Source organism: Oscarella lobularis, chromosome 2, assembly GCF_947507565.1.
Source record: "Oscarella lobularis chromosome 2, ooOscLobu1.1, whole genome shotgun sequence".
Taxonomy (NCBI): Eukaryota; Metazoa; Porifera; class Homoscleromorpha; order Homosclerophorida; family Oscarellidae; genus Oscarella; species Oscarella lobularis.
Genome location: NC_089176.1, coordinates 2,403,095 through 2,418,902, shown reverse-complemented (window position 1 = coordinate 2,418,902; position 15,808 = coordinate 2,403,095). Strand labels below are relative to the sequence as shown.

The window sequence follows — 15,808 nt, the reverse complement described above, 5'->3', positions numbered from 1 at the left end:
TAAATACCGTTTAGTTGAGCACATGTAAATAGCACCATTACAGGGCGGAGCCAAACGATAAACGAGATAATAGCGTTTAGCTCAAAGAGAAGTGTAACCCGAGGGCCAAAAAGAGATAAATAATGCCTAGTGGTGGAGAAAGAGAGACACGAGGTACAGTACCTTCATATAGGAAGAAACCAGCCCTATTGAAGATAAGGTGACATCCTATCCCAGCCGCAATGTATTCATATGCAAAAAAGCGAATCACCCCTCGGGGATCCGCCTCATCAAAACAGTTTTTAGACACCCAGGGTGGCCTCGGGAAGCAACACGTTTCTGCACCAGATACCGAATAAATAAATAGACCTACCGCGCCACGAAAACAAGTGGCAACACCTGGACCACGGGGAGGCGTTTCCCGCCACGTCTCGAGACGGAAACAATGAACGGAGACGGAGTATGGATAGGACAAGGTTATCTTTGGCTTCGACGCACTTCGTCTCCCCTAGTAACAATCTAACAGCATCGATTCGTCGTCTCGACTTCTTCCTCCTCCGCAGGCTATTAGGTCTTGGAGCAAGGAAATGGCGTCGGCGTCAAAAGATGACGTCAGTTCGCCACCGCATCCGCCATCTGCTTCTTTATCGACGATTTCGTCGACGATACGCGTCGGCGGCGACGTGTCGTCGCCGGCGAGACTCCGTGCAATTTCCGACGCCTTTTCGCGAACGATTCGATTGGGATCGTTTAGCGCTTTTATGACGTCATCCATTGCGTTTGCACGTTCGAGAATGGACGTCGCTTTCGTCGACGATTCCGTTCGCGTCAATTTGAACCAGAAGTCGAGCACGTGGCGTTTGACTTCCCAGTCGAAATCGTCCTTGGCTCGATGTAGAGCGTCGAGAATCGGCGAGCGAACGTCGAGCGAGTCCGAACGAGTGAGGGAGTCGCGAAAACCGGCTAGACCGTCGAGCCAGACGAGCAGAACTTGAACGGCACTGCGTCGCGGAAACGCTTCGGTGTCGTTCACGAGAACGTTGCAAACATCAGAAACGATATCCTTAAGAGGATAAAAAATCGTATAGGGTGCGATAGGTTCCCTTGCCTACCTTTATTTCCAATGAGTTTTCTTCCATGTAGGAGACGTAGATTTCTTTGCGTTGAAATATCTCTCCGAGCGCTTGCAATGCTGACGATCTCACGAAGCTCTGACCGTCTTGGAGACCGTTTCGTGTGGGGCCGACGAAACGACGAAATACGTCCAATAGCGGCGGCGGCGGCGTCCCATTCGTCCCTAAGACAAAGGAATAATAAATAACTCTCCCGATGCATACACACGAAGTGTACGTTTCGTTCTAGAAAGAACGGTCGATACGAGCTCGTACGTCGAGTCTCTGACTTCCCACGAAGGATTGACTAGAAATGAGTCTAAGATCAAAGAAATAGACGCGGTCGCTTCGGTCTCGTCCGACGAATGCGCTACGATGCCGTCGCCGAGAATTTCAAGCAGCAGGCAAACTCTCTAAGATTCATACGATGAGCAACGGGAAAGTCTTTCACTAGGAGTACTCACCCGAGAGGACGGCGATTTCAATTGGAGAAGACCGATGCATGCGTCGATTATTAATTCATATGATTCCGATTCGAGTTCTCGCGTTCGACACAATCGTTGCATAAGCTTCAGCGAGGTCATGGTCACTTTCTCGTTTCCTACTAGAGATAGGGCCCACGACGGGTGATCGCTTTCCCCTGCGACGTCGCACGTTAGTTTGAGCAGGGAAATGAGACGACGGCACCACGCGTCCGAAGGAAGGTCGTCTATGCGACGATTCTCTGCAAGAAAAACGAGACTGTGGAGAGAACTCAGAACAGTTCGAATGCTGGTCGATCTCGTTTCAAATTGCCGAGCGAGCAAAGACGTGAACATCGTACGATCAGTCTAAGAAGAAAATATTAATATTATTTTATCATTTCCACTGGGAGGACTCACCGTGGGAAGATCGTAGTGCTCTTGAGTGCCACCAGAAGCCACGTGCACGGGGAGGAACACAAGCGACGAGAGCCACGTTTCATTTTGAAACAGTCTAGGCAAAACTATTGCATGATGATAAATAGACATGTATGTACTGTAGTGCGTTTTACCCATCTTCAACGGTAGTCGAAAAATTAGCAATACATCTGAAAAAATGTTGAACAAAGCCACGCTCTAACAGAGACACGCAAATGCCCGTGAGCCACTCTTTGGCGTGAGTACTACTACTGCACTCAACCAGCAACTCAGTCCAATCAATATCCCAATCTCTAAAAGGAGCAAAAGATTCCAGCTCAATATATAATAATCTCTAATAAACCATACTTTGAATGTTTGACTAGGTGTACGATAAAATCGACTAGGACTTGAATTATGGAATCGTTTTCGCACGCTCTCAATTGGGTTTCTACGAAACCTAAAAGCTGCAATTCCCCTAGCAACCGCGTTCCGTACGAGAAACTCAAATCGAAAACTTTCGTCATCATTCCAAAAACGTTCTTCGCTTTTCTCGAATCGAACGCGACGTTCGATAGGAGAACTTCGAACTGGGACTCCCCTATCGTCTGCCCGCTACATATCCACGCAGCGAGAAATTCGCCCGCGGATTTTGCAACGAATAAACTCGAATCGCTTAGTCCGAGTATCGCCGTGTCGACTAGACCCGAACGACTAATTTTCGAGTAGTGATTCACTATCGAAATCGTAAGGGTTTCGTACGAAGAGCAGCGAACTCGCGCGTCCGCGTGCCGGCAAAGTCCAGATGTCGTTAGCCATTCGATTGTTGCGCTGCACAGGCTCGGTTCGCTTGCGCTCAGTCGCAGGGCAAAAGCGAGCGTGACTGGATGCGTGCTCGACGCCGATCGATCGATGAACGCGCGCGCGGCGCGTGCCAGCGCGTCTTTTCGCGCCGAATCGCGAAACGACTCGCGAATCCAGTCGAGGAGTCGCGATAGGCACGTGTCGTCGACGACGTTGTCGGGACGATCGACGAGAACGTCGAAGGCGGTCGACAAGAGCTCGAGAACGTCGGGAAAAGACATTGTTCGACCGCACGTGATGGAACGCGACAACGCACGCTAGTATTTCTTTCCCACGTGCGATGAAATCGGACGATGTCGTTTACCTTCTTCTCCTGGTCTCGTCGGTCGGCTTCGGCTTCGTCGTGCGTCGAATTCGCAGTCCGTTTCTTAGGCAATCCTTCTGCGGACTCTTGGGCTTCGCGATGGCGATCTACATTTGCAAATGGCAGATTTGGCATTCGCTTTTCGTTGCCACGGTGACGTACCTCATCACGAAAACAGCAGCTGGCCCGAAGTAAATATAGAGATTTAGAAATAATAATTACTTATTGATTCAATAAAGGTGGGGTCACTTGCTCAGTTTCACTTTTAATTTCGGTTACTTGGCCTTCTTCCGTCTGGCTCATTACTTCGACGTGGAATACCCATCACCACACACCAACGCAATACAGCTCTTACTCACTCTAAAAGTGACCTCATCCACCGAAGAGTATACTTAATTTATGATGTCATTTCCAGATGATTAGCGTGGCGAGTGACGTCAGCGAGCCACAGACAGAGAATCCGGATGATGTGAAGATGCCCTACAGTCCCTTGGGACAAAATAACCCGCTGGATGACTTACGAGCTACCCCGCCCACGCCATATGAATTCTTCTGCTATACCTATTGCTACATTGGTCTCTTCACGGGCCCCTTCTATCAATTCAAACTCTATCGTCACATGATCTATCGAGACGATTCGATGAATATATTGACGAGCAAGCACATTGTGTGGAGAATCGTCGCCATCATCGTTCTCGGCGCTCTCTTTCTCTATTTTCAATCGACGTATCCCACCGAATACGGAATGACGCGCGAGTTTCTCGAATACCCGCATCCGTTTGGATTTTTCTACAGGTACTTTTATCTCGTCGTCTGGTTTCTCGCCTTTCGACTGCGCTTTTACATCGGCTGGCTTCTCGCCGAAGCGTCGTGCATCGCCGCGACGCTCGGCGCGTATCCGAGCGACTCGGCCGCGCAGCCGGGTCGCGGACCCACGCGGCAAACTCTGAATGAGAATGCCGTCGACTTCGCTGCGGTAAAAAATCAAGACATTTTCAAAATCGAAACGGCCGTCACCATGCAAATGTCGATCAAATACTGGAACATGTCCGTGCAAACGTGGATGGTCTATTACGTTTATAAACGCTTGCCATGGAGACGATTTCGCTATTGGGGCGTTTTTCTCGTGAGCGCCTTTTGGCACGGAATTCATCCCGGCTACTATTTGTGTCTGCTATCGACGACGCTGTTCGGCGCGATGGAAGCGCGCGTCACTCGCTTGGGACGACGGCTGTGGGACGATGCCGGTTGGGTTACGTGGGTTGGGCTGTATTTGATCGGAGAGCTCTATCGTACCCATGCGTTTGAGTACGTCGGATTGGGGTTCATTTTCTTGAGAATGGAGCCGACGATTGCTATATGGCGGGCCGATTATTTTCACTATCACGTGTTCGGCGTTGTTGCGCTGCTGGTGGCGTTTCTGGTGCCCGTGCGAAAGGAGAAACGCGAGAAAAAAGACTAGGGGATTTTCTTAGAACGGGCATACAGAAAATAGAACGCGTAGTTTGATTAGTCAGGGCAAGACGTATTTTTTTTCTTTAGAGGGGATCGCGTTTCTGTAGTGACACTTTCCTTTCCAGTAATTAATTATTGTAATTGGCTCGGTGCAAACCCCTTCGTGCAATGCTCACCCTTCAGTTATAGACGACACTGGTTCACGAAGAAGAGATGCTGCGCCTTAGGTGTTTGTAAAGTTTGCCTTGCGCTTCTCTATGAAAGCCTTCATTCCTTCACGCCTGTCATTCTAAAAATTGCAAGGTTAATTAAATACTCAAAGGCAAACGGATACAAGTTTACTGTAGCAAAGGTGCCGTAGAACATCTTCTTCTCAAAGCGTAGCCCTTCTTTCAGGCTCACTTCACAAGCTAATGGACGAAGAATTTCAACTGCGTTTATATCCTATCTCATGCATCTCACATATATTGACTGCTTCCTTTGCAAATGCCACTGCTATTGGAGACAATTCTCCTATCTTTTCACCCAGCTTGACAGCTTCATCAACAAGCTGTCCAACTGGAAATATTTTACTAACGAGACCTATATTCAATATATTATTTAATTAGGAAAGACGTACCACTTCTATCACCTGATTGAAGAGCTTCAGTCGCAGGCATTTTCTCTCCGGTCAGAATTTGTTCCATTGCTTTCGATTTTCCAATGGCTCTAATTAAACGTTGAGTTCCACCAGCACCTTAATAAAAATTAATTTATTAAAATACATAATCAGATGTACCGTACTCGTTACCAGGTATGGTTCCTAGGAGAATTTCTGGCTGTCCAAAGTGTGCGTTTTCTCCGGCGTAAATGATATCGCACATCATAGCAAATTCACATCCGCCACCAAGCTAAAGTTCAATAATAACTAGTAATACTTCTTTGATATCTCTCAGTCTGTTGATCTTACAGCAAATCCATTTACTGCTGCAATTACCGGTTTCCTCATACGAGTGACGCGATCCCAATGAGACAGAAAACTTCCTGCAGCCACATCCTTATAATCGAGAGGAAGCATCTCCTTGATGTCAGCACCAGCTGCAGAACAGACTTTAGAAATGAAATCTATGGTTGATTCAACGATACCTGCAAATGCCTTTTCGTTTCCCGTTATGACGACAGCAGCAATTTCGTCGTCGCTTTCGAATCGATCGAGAGCTTCGTTGACTTCGCGCATGAGCGGATCGCAGAGCGCGTTCAGCGCTTTTGGACGATTCAATTGGATCAAGCCGACATTCGCCTTTGCACCGCGAGTGTCGACGATGATGTTTTCGAACGTCGCGGCTAGCCGAAGAGGAGATTTATCGAAGCGAGGACACGAAAGGGGCCTCACTAGAGGAGAGGCTACGAATCGCTCCAAAATGAGTCGAAGACGAACATCCGGTTCTTGCTAAACGCGAAACGAGACGGAACATAACGAATTTCGAGCAAAATAAGGCGATACGGGACGCCGCTGGAGGCCACAAAAACCGCAACGCGTGCAAGCCTCGCAATCACGTGCGCCGCTGCGTGTTGTCTGTAGGCGAGCTCACGTGTCCTAACCAAAGGTCAAGCCTTCTCGGAAATGCCGACGGGCTGTGACGTCGTCCAAGCACACGTCAGCCAATGAGCGTCGACCAAATTAGCGACCTTCATCAGAACTACACATCAGCGCTGTGACAAGTCTCCACGCCCCTGAGCGAGATCCGAATGGCTTCTGAATAGAAGTGCCAGAGAAAAACAGCTCAAAGCAACCCATAACATTGAAAGAGCACACAAAGCCGACTAAACGGATCAAAAATCTCCCCTAAAGCGTCGAAATCGCCATTCTAATCTCACTTGTCATCAGTAGGTGGAGCAAACGTTATCGAATTATGTAACCACTAAACGAGCGAACGAATCAGCGCGCAGATCCCTAATCGATTCGTGGCGATAAGCGAAGGGCAATCGGAACCCAGCGGTTTTATTTCCCTGCGAGTAGGGGCCCCAGTCACCAAAGAGGCGTTGCAAGATGACCCGAGACAAAGTGCGACGGGCTGCGAGCACCTCGACGACTTCATTGGCGTCGTCGACAGTCGCTTCATCCGACGACGAGCAAGACCAGGATCTTCGCTCGGCCGTCACTGACGTGCTCAAGGATCACGACGAGCAGCTCAGCGAGGCGATGCGCTCGAAAGCGAGCGACCAGCAGCGCAGCAGCGGCGACAGTAGCGGCGAGAACGGCGCGAACAGCGCCTCTCTCGTCGCGCGAAAATCGTCCGCGAATCATATCAAGCGTCCAATGAACGCGTTCATGGTTTGGGCACAGGCGGCGAGAAAACGCCTCGCCGAGCAGTATCCGAGTCTGCACAACGCCGAGCTGAGTCGAACGCTGGGCAAGCTCTGGCGCGCCCTCACTGACAAGGAAAAGCGCCCGTTTATCGACGAAGCCGAACGTCTGCGCCAGCAGCACAAACGCGATCACCCCGACTATAAATATCAGCCGAAGCGCAAACGCGCCTCGACGTCGACGAATGCGCTTGCGAAAAAGAAGGCGGGGGAGAAAGGGGACAAGGGGGCCCCTCTCGCTCTAGGACTCGATATTAATACTCCGCCGACGACGCCAGACGCGAAAAGCGGTCGACGCGGCGGAATAAGTCCCGTCGCGTCGATGCCGCCGATCTCGTCCCTTTGCGCGGTATCAGCTGATCGGGGGCGTCAAATCGATCCGGAAGTAGACCACCAAGGCTACTCGACCGCGAACGCCGCCCTTGCTCTTATCGGCGAGATGCCCATCCCGTCGATCGAGCATCTCGCCGCCGACGTGTGTCACGACGGCGAAATCGATAAGACCGAGTTAGACGTTTACATGGGCGGCTACGACGACGGCGTTGTACCGCCATATCCCCCCTATTGGGAGAACCCACAACAATGGTCGGCGCCCTATCCAGTCAATATGCCGGCTGACGCGACTGCCGTCTACGATTCGGTCAGTACGCCGGCTCCCCCTTACGACCCGTTTCTGTGCGGCGGAGGCGGAGGCGCTCACGCCGCCGCACACACGCCCATCTCGCCACAATCGGAATCGTTTTCTCCCGCCGCGTATTTTACCGCGGTGCAGCCGCCAGCGACGCCGAGCACGCCGCTGTATCACGTCGATTGTTACGAGATGGGAGGTCACGGCAGCTATCAGCAACATTCGCAACAGTTGCCGTTCTACCACCAATCCCAACAGTTTTACGGTGCTGGTTACGAAGGAGGCCCCGTTACCACCAATGCGGGATCATCGTGGTCAATATAATTTAGTAACTAAACTAAAAAACGGCTCATTTTTTTCCTTGTCTGATAATGACTATAGGTTTTAGGTCTAGTCTAGCGCTTTTAGATGTAGACAGATGCTGTAATTTGTTTTGTATTGGCAGAAGGTAGGGGATATCCTGATTAGATGGGGCTATGAGATTAGTCGTCACGATTTATATAGATAAAATATATAAACACGGATGTTCGTCCTACATCCTGGTAGACGGCTATAAAAAGAGTTCTACAGGTCCATGCGCCCGGATAAAGAGACGTTTCATTTTCACGTGATTAGCAACGCCTCTTGAATCCCCAGGCCACACCCTTGCGTCTAATGCTTCTCAACAATAGGGGCTCATTTGTATAGAGAACCGCATTGCGGTCTCGCAGACATTTCCGTTCAGAAAAAAAAAAAGAAAGGAGGACGCGCACAGGAGAAAACGGGTTGGGTTGGGACGCGGGGCTACGAAGTGTAGCGTAGTAACTCCTAATCTCCCACGTCGTTTTGCGCCGCGCCCCTCGTCTAACCTCTTTCCGATTATGACTTTGTGTGTGAGATGATATCGCCTTGACGCTTGCGTGAGAACCCGACGCTTTTCGCTTCCTCCTTCCTTCTTCCTCCTCCCCTCATTCTTTCCGCCGAACAATAGAGCCCATTGTGCTCGTGCGAGGTGACGCGACGCGGAAACGAAGTCGCTGGATCGTCGGACGCACGTTCGATTCGATCTCCCGCCCTGCTTCTTTCGTGGAGCGTCGAACAATGGCAAATTGAACGACGGTCACGAGTCGCGCCTACCGAATGACTCGTGTTTTGCATTCTTGCGCCTTATGATGATGATTCTGCGCACGTTTATTCAAATTAGAGGCGATGCCGCCTTGCTCGCTTTGTCGTCTCTTTCGGATCTCTCACGCGCCTACTTTGACCTATATCGGTCGCAAGGAGAATGTTGATGTTTCTCAAACGGACTATTGACAGCGTGTAGCTGTTTTATCCCGACTTTGGAGACAAAGTGGATTATTGAGTTACGTCATGGGGGATGTGCCTGATTGGCTGGTTCCGCGTTCCAAGCATTGTACACGTCCAGAAAATGGGCGCGGTTCCAACAGAAAAGAAGCGTAGCGCGCGCAGAGTTACTACCGCGGAGAACATGACTTCGTCGCTGGCAGTTTGATTACTGTCAGCAACGCGACAGGCCATTTAGAAAGCGTCGAAACTAAACGAGCACCAAACATGGTATGTTTAGGCACACTTGAGACCCGGAATGACGTCACTACGTGCCTTAGACACGGAATGCTGAGAGTAGATAAGTTCTCGTTATTCCGCAACCGGACAATAATTTTGCAAGATGCTTTCACACCCAGTTGCCAATGTTGGAGTGCTTCTCACCTCGCTTTCTTCCATTCTTGCCACTGCTCGGCCTGTCTTGTCTACGCAGTCGTCTCCAGTGTGCGCATGTGAAGGTCCTCGAGGTCTTCGAGGACCGATCGGCTTTCCAGGAGTACCAGGTCTGCACGGGCCACCAGGACAAACGGGTTTGCCAGGCTTGGCAGGAGCTCCCGGACCGCGAGGTGATCCAGGGCAGCAAGGACAGCGTGGTCCTCACGGACCAGAAGGACCGCGAGGCCCATTAGGACCGCGAGGCCCACACGGAGAGCGAGTGAGAATCCACTAAAAGACGTTTATCATCGTTGACTTCTTCTATGTAAGGGCCCAAAAGGAGCTGCTGGACCTCCAGGAGAAAATGGACGCGGAACGCAGGTATGTTCAGATGTTCTCGTATGTAATCTATTTCATGCTTGCCATCACAGGGACCACCGGGTAAAGCAGGCCCTACAGGACCTCAAGGACCCCAAGGAAATCAAGGACAAAAAGTGAGTAGAAGATTCTGCTCACTACGTTAAGAATTTTCTAAACGATTAACATTATAGGGCAGCCAGGGAATAGTGGGACCAACCGGTCCAAAAGGAGACATTGGACTAATTGGTCCACAAGGTCCTAAAGGAGCCCGTGGGGAAAAGGGGCTGAAAGGTGACCAAGGACCTCGAGGGTTTCAAGGACCTCAAGGATTGCAAGGCTCTCACGGAAATCAAGGACCTAAAGGTGTTCAAGGATCTCAAGGAATTCAAGGAATTCAAGGTCCCCGAGGAGTTCAAGGACTCAAAGGAGCTCAAGGGATTCAAGGAGTCCAGGGGCTTCAAGGAGTTCCAGGCCTACCTGGGTCCCAACAACATATGATTGATTATTTGGATTTTGTAATTCCATTGAATTGCTCCTGCAGCTGCATTCTTCAAAAATTTCCTTCAGCTAAAAGTGGTGTTTATTTTGTCAAAGGAATCACAATTAAACCTGTCTCTGTTTATTGTGACATGGAAACGGATGGAGGAGGGTGGACGGTCTTTCAAAGACGCAAAGATGGATCAGTAGATTTCTATCGAGGATGGGATGACTATGCAAATGGTTTTGGTGATCTTTCTCTTCTCGGTGAATTTTGGCTCGGGCTGGAGAACATTCACAAGATAATGAAAGTCTATGAAGGACATGAACTTAGAATCAACTTAAAGAACTGGAAAAATGAATCTGCTTATGCTACTTACAGCGAATTCTTTGTAGGTGATGGACGCAGCCATTACACGTTACAAATTGGCGGATATTCGGGAACAGCCGGAAACGCTTTCGAAGTCAGCAATAAAATGCAATTTTCCGCAAAGGGTCATGATAATGATCGCCGGTATAATGACTGCGCCGAACGCCATCATGGCGCTTGGTGGTACGGTAGTGAGGACGGCCATACTTGTTTCAACGCCAACCTAAATGGAAAGTATTTCAAATCCGGTATTACAAGTGATCAATCTGCTATTGCGTGGAGACAATGGAAAGATTTTGAAGCACTTCAATTTACGGAGATGAAATTTCGATCCTATCCCATAAATCTTTTCAATGAAGTGCCTTTGGATTCTCAATCAGCTAGCCTTGCTGGTGAGTACAGTAACCTAAATATAATTAATATCACAATATAGCCAAGCAAACACCTTTTAGAGTATTTGCTAACACCGAATTGTTTGTGCTCGTGTTTGCTCGAAAATGACGCAAACGCAAAGAGCGGCACATATTCTGTATTGGGATTTCGTTCATCAATAATCAAGATTTACTGTGATATGGATACCGACGGAGGCGGGTGGACGGTTTTCCAAAGAAGAAAAGATGGCTCTGTCGACTTCTATCGCAAGTGGAGAGATTATAAAACCGGGTTCGGAAATATGAATGGCGAGTTTTGGCTTGGATTAGATAAATTGAGCTGGATGCTTGGCCTTAGCAGAACTGGCAATCAACTTAGAATTGAGTTGGGAGACGGAACTGCAAACAAAGCCTACGCAAAATACAATACTTTTATGGTAGGAAACGAAAGTACCAAGTACAGACTTAGCGTGGCTGGATACAGTGGAACGGCGGGAGACTCGCTGTTCAGTATTCACAATGGACGTATGTTCTCCGCAAAAGATCAAGACAATGATGCCAACATATTGAAAAGCTGTGCAACAACGTCTACCGGTGCGTGGTGGTACAACAGGTGTCATCATACAAATTTAAACGGCAACTATTCTGCAACTGACAATCGCGGCCTCCGCTGGGAAACGTGGAATAATAAACAAAATGCAAAATTGGCTGAAATGAAATTTCGATCAAATTAGTGAGTGTGCTGTAGAAACTCCTTTGGCAAATAAATTCAGTTCTGTTTTATAAGCTCACTTGCGCGTTGACAGACCGTGAAATCAATGTAGCTTTGCACCCAGTGATCTGCCTGGCAGACTCAGCATTGCGATTTTTGATTTTTCCCGCAGGTCGAAATCCAAAAAAGCGTACGGCTGTTTTAAAACAACTTTCTCTATTTCATTTCTTCCTGTCAGTTATCTTTACTTTGAACACCTTCCACCTTCTTTCCGTGTCACAAGTTCGAGGTTGATTGTCAGCGGAGCTTCAATACGCAGCTAGACGTTAAGTAGGCAAGTTTTGTAACCTCTTTTGGTATACAGTATTTTTCGAGCGCGCCGGCTCTCTGCAGCATGCAGGGAAGTTTCGCGGACGGCAGTGGACGGCCATCTTTCTACGTTATCCGGGCTCTACGATTTACGACCGCGAAAAACTCGAGTGGATCAATAAACTCGTATGGCAAGAGACAAACCACCACAGCAATTTTACGGACAATGTGGATCAAAGTCAAACACAGTTTCGTCATTGTACCCTACTATTTTTTCTGACGGTTTGGGATTTCGCTGATTTAGAAAGCGAATCTGACGTTGATTTGGCTCTACTGGTTTATCACCAGTCCATTTTCCTTGTTCTCTATCTGCCACTTTATCATGCTTGCGCACTTCAATCGTTGACACCGGCATCCAACAGATATAATTTTCGAACGGTGTCCAATACCAGCAGTTCCTTGACGGCCTATATTTGTACCAGATTGGAGTAGCAGTAGCATCTTTCTCCGTTGGAGTATTATATTTTGCAACGTACTGGTACACACCTTTAAAGTCGGGTTCGCCAAGTTGATACGGTACAGAAGCTGGCTCTTGCAAAAGAATTCTCATCACTTCCGCCAGAGTTTCTGAAAGAAGAGACGATAAGGTCTTCAAGGTGTGGGCTTTGCCAGAGAGCCAAGCAGGATAGAGGGGTTGGTCAAATATAAATTCTGACAACTTTCCAGCTGCTTCTTGGAGTGAAGATATCAAGCCAGACCGTTGGCTAGACGTTAGCCCGCGGTGTTTCGCTAAAAAACCCAAAAGGCGAGCTACTACAGCTACCTCAAGGGCACTCCTACTGTTGAGTCGGCTTTGAAGGAGCTCCAAAGCATCGTCTTCAACAGAGCGTATGTTCTTCACTTCGAAGAAAATCACTCTAGCTGTAAATCTATTATATCGCAGACTTCCTAAGATCACCTCTACAGACTGTCGGGTTAGGCAGTCAAGAGAAGCTAACGCTGTCAGAGCACCTTGACATGCAACAAATCCGTGCGTTTTCGGCTCCAAAATAGAGCGAAGGATAGAAGCTAATTCGGGGCGCTTGTCTGCAATATTACATAACGCAGCCGGAGTCCGTCGAGCCAATGCCCCCAGACAAATCATCAAATCACCGATATCGGAATTTCCGATAACCTCATTCAGCCCCAAAGCGTTGAAAGTCGTTTTACTTCCAGCTGAATAACAGATGCATTGTACAATAACGTCTAAGACTTGCGGATTAACGTCTTTTGCGGTTTCTAATAAATGACCAACTGGATCCATGGCCTTTTCATCTGGAATCCAATTAAGACTAAGAACTTCAGATAGCATAAATTTTATAGCTTGCACTGATAAAGAAATTCCGGAGTCTTTCTTGTCATTGTCTTCCGCAAGTTTTGTAAAGTTGCGTATAAATCGTTTCACTGCCCACGTTTGCGATTCAGTTGAAATTGTGCCATTGTGGATTACAAAGAGCGCTTCCTGAAAGAAGCGTATGACTGTAGGGAAGTACTTTTCGCATATCTGCCTACAAATCAAGCTACCGCCTATTTGAAATTCTTCACCAACGCCTTTTTCAGCTTCTTGAAGCAAATTCGCTCCGTTGCAACCACAAAACCTCATTTGGGAACTTGTTGGATCAAATTCAGTTGCGTCAGGGTCGAGAAAAAGAAAGAAAACAGCACTTTCCAAGTGTTTCAAACACTGGTCAGGAAGTGTACGGTTGACGTCTCCGTCAAGATGGCATAAACTACAGAGCGACGACATCAAGCACTTTCGAACAGACGGCTGCGGACCTGTGCAGATATATTCAATCATTCTGCTTCCTACCAGCTCGTCTGCGGCACCAATGTACTCAAGCAGACGTAAGGTATGCTCCTCTTCCGGTGCCGACAAGAGAGTTTCAAAAAAGCCTAGATCATTATGCCAAATCCATCGCAGTAACCAGCTCGAGGAGACGCTTTGAAGAAATTCCTGTTTTTCAAATGCCGTGTAGTAAGGACGCCAACTACGAAGGCAAAGCTTTTCAGCGCGATGCCGATAGATGTCCAGGTCGCTGTGGAGCAAGTTTGAAACATATCCTTTAACAGTTGAATTTAGACCATGAACCTCCGCCCAGATCAATGCAGAAAAGGCGCAGATATCTTGATCAAGTTTGTCACAACACAGCCAGGTGAAAAACAGTTCTACAGCGCAAACTGATGCCGGACGAAGAAAAGAAAGAATGTCAATTATTCGGTTTCTTTCAATAGATTGGAAGAGCAAACTTTCCAGACACAGAGCACTGGCCACAGTTAAGTCTAAACATCCCTGCTCTGCTAAATGATAAAGCCTTCGTAAAGCCGCCTCCTTTAAGTCGTTCTTTTTCCTCCCGCTCTCCGCCACAACTGCCCAGATAAACTTTTCTTTACGCAACTCTAAGCAGCTGTTACTAAAAACTAAAGCATCCCGCACTCGAAAAGCAAGAACTAGAATGGCATAGCATTCAGGTTTGATGGTTTTAGCGGAGATCTGATGAAGTAGTTGCATTCCTGCTGGATGTAGCAATTCGGTGGAAAGTAAAAGCTTTTTAAATTTTGTAGGCAAGACGTTGTAAAAATCAGTTAAAAGAGAACATGTGCTCTCCGCTTTGCGCCAATTTTTCACAAATAGATAAATCTCTTGCAGAGCTACGGCTGAGACTTCATTATCCTTTGAAAAATGCTGCTCTAAACAGCTAACGGCTTCAGTTAGAAACGCTAACCTGTTGTTAGGTTGCTCAGCGGCAGCTAATCTGACATAGCATCTGGCTCTGTCGGTAAGGTCATGAACGGTCAAAGCAAACTGTTTGCACCGTTCCAAAGCAACGTTTCTATTTTTAGTGCAAACGTAAGGCTGAACCCAGAATAGCAGCTGAAATGATTCAAGCTTATTGCACAATCCTTCAGCATGAGAAACGAGACGATTGAACATTTGTTCTTCTTCGTTGGGAAAGAATGCCATAATTGCAATTAGGGCCTGTCCCCAAGAGAAATCGCGGTCACTTGCTTCGCAAATGATGCTTCTTAGATCGTCTCTGGTTGAGCGCAGTTTTGTCCAGTTATTGTAGCGCAAGTTCCTTGCATTTAGTGAAAAATGAAACAGTTTCCAGAGAGTTTGCAGTTTCGGGTCAGGTTCCAAAGGCTTCAAAAGGTAAAGGAGTTCTTTCCAATACGAAGAAGCTACTTGAATTCCTCGAAGGATTTTAAGAAGATCCAACGTGAACACATCTGAAAGCACTGTACCACTGGAAGACGCATTACAAACATGCTGCATCTCTAAAACTGGCACCGTTTTCTTCCTTCCCCACCAGTGAAGAGAACAGGTCTTCGAAAGGTTCAAAATGACGATGGATAAATCTACTTTGTCTGAGTCAGTATTCACTGGAAACAACTTTTCAAAGACGTCGAACGAGTAGACGTAACCGTCTTCCTTCTCAATTTCTGACAGTATGCAAGCCAGTATTTCTGCGGCTAAATATAAACGCACCGGCTTTTGGTTACTGGCGCGATTATACATTTGAACAAACAAATCAGGATCTGGACGGCCACCAAATTCAAGAAAGGCTTCAAAGAAAATATGTAGTAACGTGTTACCAGTTGGCGAGTCTAGCACCGGTTGAAAATACTTAGTGAGCTGCAACCAAGCGCGAGATGCAGGATCTGCAACGGCTTTCAGAGTTTCGCTTAGAGCTGAATGTATGGCTGTGAAATTAACGGAATCCAAACAACTTTCCGATAGCAGATCTTCCACGTTGCCTAGAGCACAGCATATCAATGCAGCATCATGCACCACGTTTAGGTTTTTGCTATTCAAAGTTTCTTTAGCCGCACTGAGCAAAGAACAAGTGTAACATTTTTCTCCTTGGCTTTCAGACAATTGCAATGCAGCAATCAGCTGTTTATCAA

The 15,808-nt window shown here is 47.7% G+C and overlaps 5 protein-coding genes and 1 long non-coding RNA gene across 8 annotated transcripts; 4 read left to right on the top strand and 2 right to left on the bottom strand.

Annotated features, from left to right (window-relative positions):
- Window positions 1–326: 326 nt before the first annotated feature.
- Window positions 327–2,180, top strand: LOC136200126 (uncharacterized). The gene is made up of 3 exons (XR_010673294.1): window positions 327–490; window positions 543–1,068; window positions 1,123–2,180. It is a non-coding gene; the product is annotated as an uncharacterized lncRNA (long non-coding RNA).
- On the bottom strand, window positions 441–4,495 carry LOC136200110 (BRCA1-associated ATM activator 1-like). 2 transcript variants are annotated; one of them, XM_065990450.1, is made up of 8 exons: window positions 3,300–4,495; window positions 2,339–3,244; window positions 2,125–2,283; window positions 1,973–2,066; window positions 1,556–1,921; window positions 1,330–1,504; window positions 1,092–1,276; window positions 441–1,042 (listed from the first exon to the last, which is right to left on the bottom strand). In XM_065990450.1, exons 2-8 carry the CDS (start codon window positions 3,052–3,054, stop codon window positions 488–490), a joined length of 2,250 nt encoding a protein of 749 aa, XP_065846522.1. In that variant the 5' UTR covers window positions 3,055–3,244; window positions 3,300–4,495; the 3' UTR covers window positions 441–487. The 2 variants fall into 2 exon arrangements, with proteins under 2 accessions (XP_065846522.1, XP_065846523.1); XM_065990451.1 differs by having other exon boundaries at window positions 2,339–4,495.
- On the top strand, window positions 3,090–4,733 carry LOC136200118 (lysophospholipid acyltransferase 7-like). Its single transcript, XM_065990459.1, has 3 exons — window positions 3,090–3,328; window positions 3,377–3,503; window positions 3,553–4,733. Exons 1-3 carry the CDS (start codon window positions 3,114–3,116, stop codon window positions 4,597–4,599), a joined length of 1,389 nt encoding a protein of 462 aa, XP_065846531.1. The 5' UTR covers window positions 3,090–3,113; the 3' UTR covers window positions 4,600–4,733.
- On the bottom strand, window positions 4,706–8,860 carry LOC136200124 (enoyl-CoA hydratase, mitochondrial-like). Of its 2 annotated transcripts, XM_065990471.1 has the most exons (9): window positions 8,735–8,860; window positions 5,965–8,678; window positions 5,718–5,915; window positions 5,542–5,669; window positions 5,383–5,482; window positions 5,224–5,328; window positions 5,055–5,174; window positions 4,935–5,002; window positions 4,706–4,881 (listed from the first exon to the last, which is right to left on the bottom strand). In XM_065990471.1, the coding sequence occupies exons 2-9, from the start codon at window positions 6,044–6,046 to the stop codon at window positions 4,816–4,818; spliced, it is 867 nt and encodes a 288-aa protein (XP_065846543.1). In that variant the 5' UTR covers window positions 6,047–8,678; window positions 8,735–8,860; the 3' UTR covers window positions 4,706–4,815. The 2 variants fall into 2 exon arrangements, with proteins under 2 accessions (XP_065846543.1, XP_065846542.1); XM_065990470.1 differs by having other exon boundaries at window positions 5,965–8,859.
- LOC136200120 (transcription factor SOX-9-like) lies at window positions 6,312–8,101 on the top strand. Its single transcript, XM_065990462.1, has one exon. It carries the CDS (start codon window positions 6,622–6,624, stop codon window positions 7,888–7,890), a length of 1,269 nt encoding a protein of 422 aa, XP_065846534.1. The 5' UTR covers window positions 6,312–6,621; the 3' UTR covers window positions 7,891–8,101.
- Window positions 8,861–8,989: 129 nt separating the features above from the next.
- On the top strand, window positions 8,990–11,764 carry LOC136200111 (uncharacterized). Its single transcript, XM_065990452.1, has 7 exons — window positions 8,990–9,120; window positions 9,171–9,544; window positions 9,595–9,645; window positions 9,696–9,758; window positions 9,816–10,863; window positions 10,924–11,575; window positions 11,630–11,764. Exons 2-7 carry the CDS (start codon window positions 9,233–9,235, stop codon window positions 11,643–11,645), a joined length of 2,142 nt encoding a protein of 713 aa, XP_065846524.1. The 5' UTR covers window positions 8,990–9,120; window positions 9,171–9,232; the 3' UTR covers window positions 11,646–11,764.
- The last annotated feature ends 4,044 nt before the right edge of the window (window positions 11,765–15,808 follow it).

Excerpts from the sequence above, each read along its gene's own strand:
- LOC136200110 (XM_065990451.1), bottom strand. The coding sequence starts at position 3,054 with ATGTCTTTTCCCGACGTTCTCGAGCTCTTGTCGACCGCCTTCGACGTT. Across the intron at positions 1,277-1,329 it reads CGTTCTTTCTAGAACGAAAC|GGACGAATGGGACGCCGCCG; the intron begins GTACACTTCGTG and ends CCTTTGTCTTAG. Across the intron at positions 1,043-1,091 it reads AAAACTCATTGGAAATAAAG|GATATCGTTTCTGATGTTTG; the intron begins GTAGGCAAGGGA and ends TATCCTCTTAAG.
- LOC136200118 (XM_065990459.1), top strand. The coding sequence starts at position 3,114 with ATGAAATCGGACGATGTCGTTTACCTTCTTCTCCTGGTCTCGTCGGTC. Across the intron at positions 3,329-3,376 it reads AAAACAGCAGCTGGCCCGAA|GTGGGGTCACTTGCTCAGTT; the intron begins GTAAATATAGAG and ends GATTCAATAAAG. Across the intron at positions 3,504-3,552 it reads AGCTCTTACTCACTCTAAAA|ATGATTAGCGTGGCGAGTGA; the intron begins GTGACCTCATCC and ends TGTCATTTCCAG.
- LOC136200124 (XM_065990471.1), bottom strand. The coding sequence starts at position 6,046 with ATGTTCCGTCTCGTTTCGCGTTTAGCAAGAACCGGATGTTCGTCTTCG. Across the intron at positions 5,670-5,717 it reads AAACGAAAAGGCATTTGCAG|CTGGTGCTGACATCAAGGAG; the intron begins GTATCGTTGAAT and ends TCTGTTCTGCAG. Across the intron at positions 5,175-5,223 it reads GACTGAAGCTCTTCAATCAG|GTCTCGTTAGTAAAATATTT; the intron begins GTGATAGAAGTG and ends TATTGAATATAG.
- LOC136200120 (XM_065990462.1), top strand. The coding sequence starts at position 6,622 with ATGACCCGAGACAAAGTGCGACGGGCTGCGAGCACCTCGACGACTTCA.
- LOC136200111 (XM_065990452.1), top strand. The coding sequence starts at position 9,233 with ATGCTTTCACACCCAGTTGCCAATGTTGGAGTGCTTCTCACCTCGCTT. Across the intron at positions 9,545-9,594 it reads GAGGCCCACACGGAGAGCGA|GGCCCAAAAGGAGCTGCTGG; the intron begins GTGAGAATCCAC and ends CTTCTATGTAAG. Across the intron at positions 10,864-10,923 it reads TCAATCAGCTAGCCTTGCTG|AGTATTTGCTAACACCGAAT; the intron begins GTGAGTACAGTA and ends AACACCTTTTAG.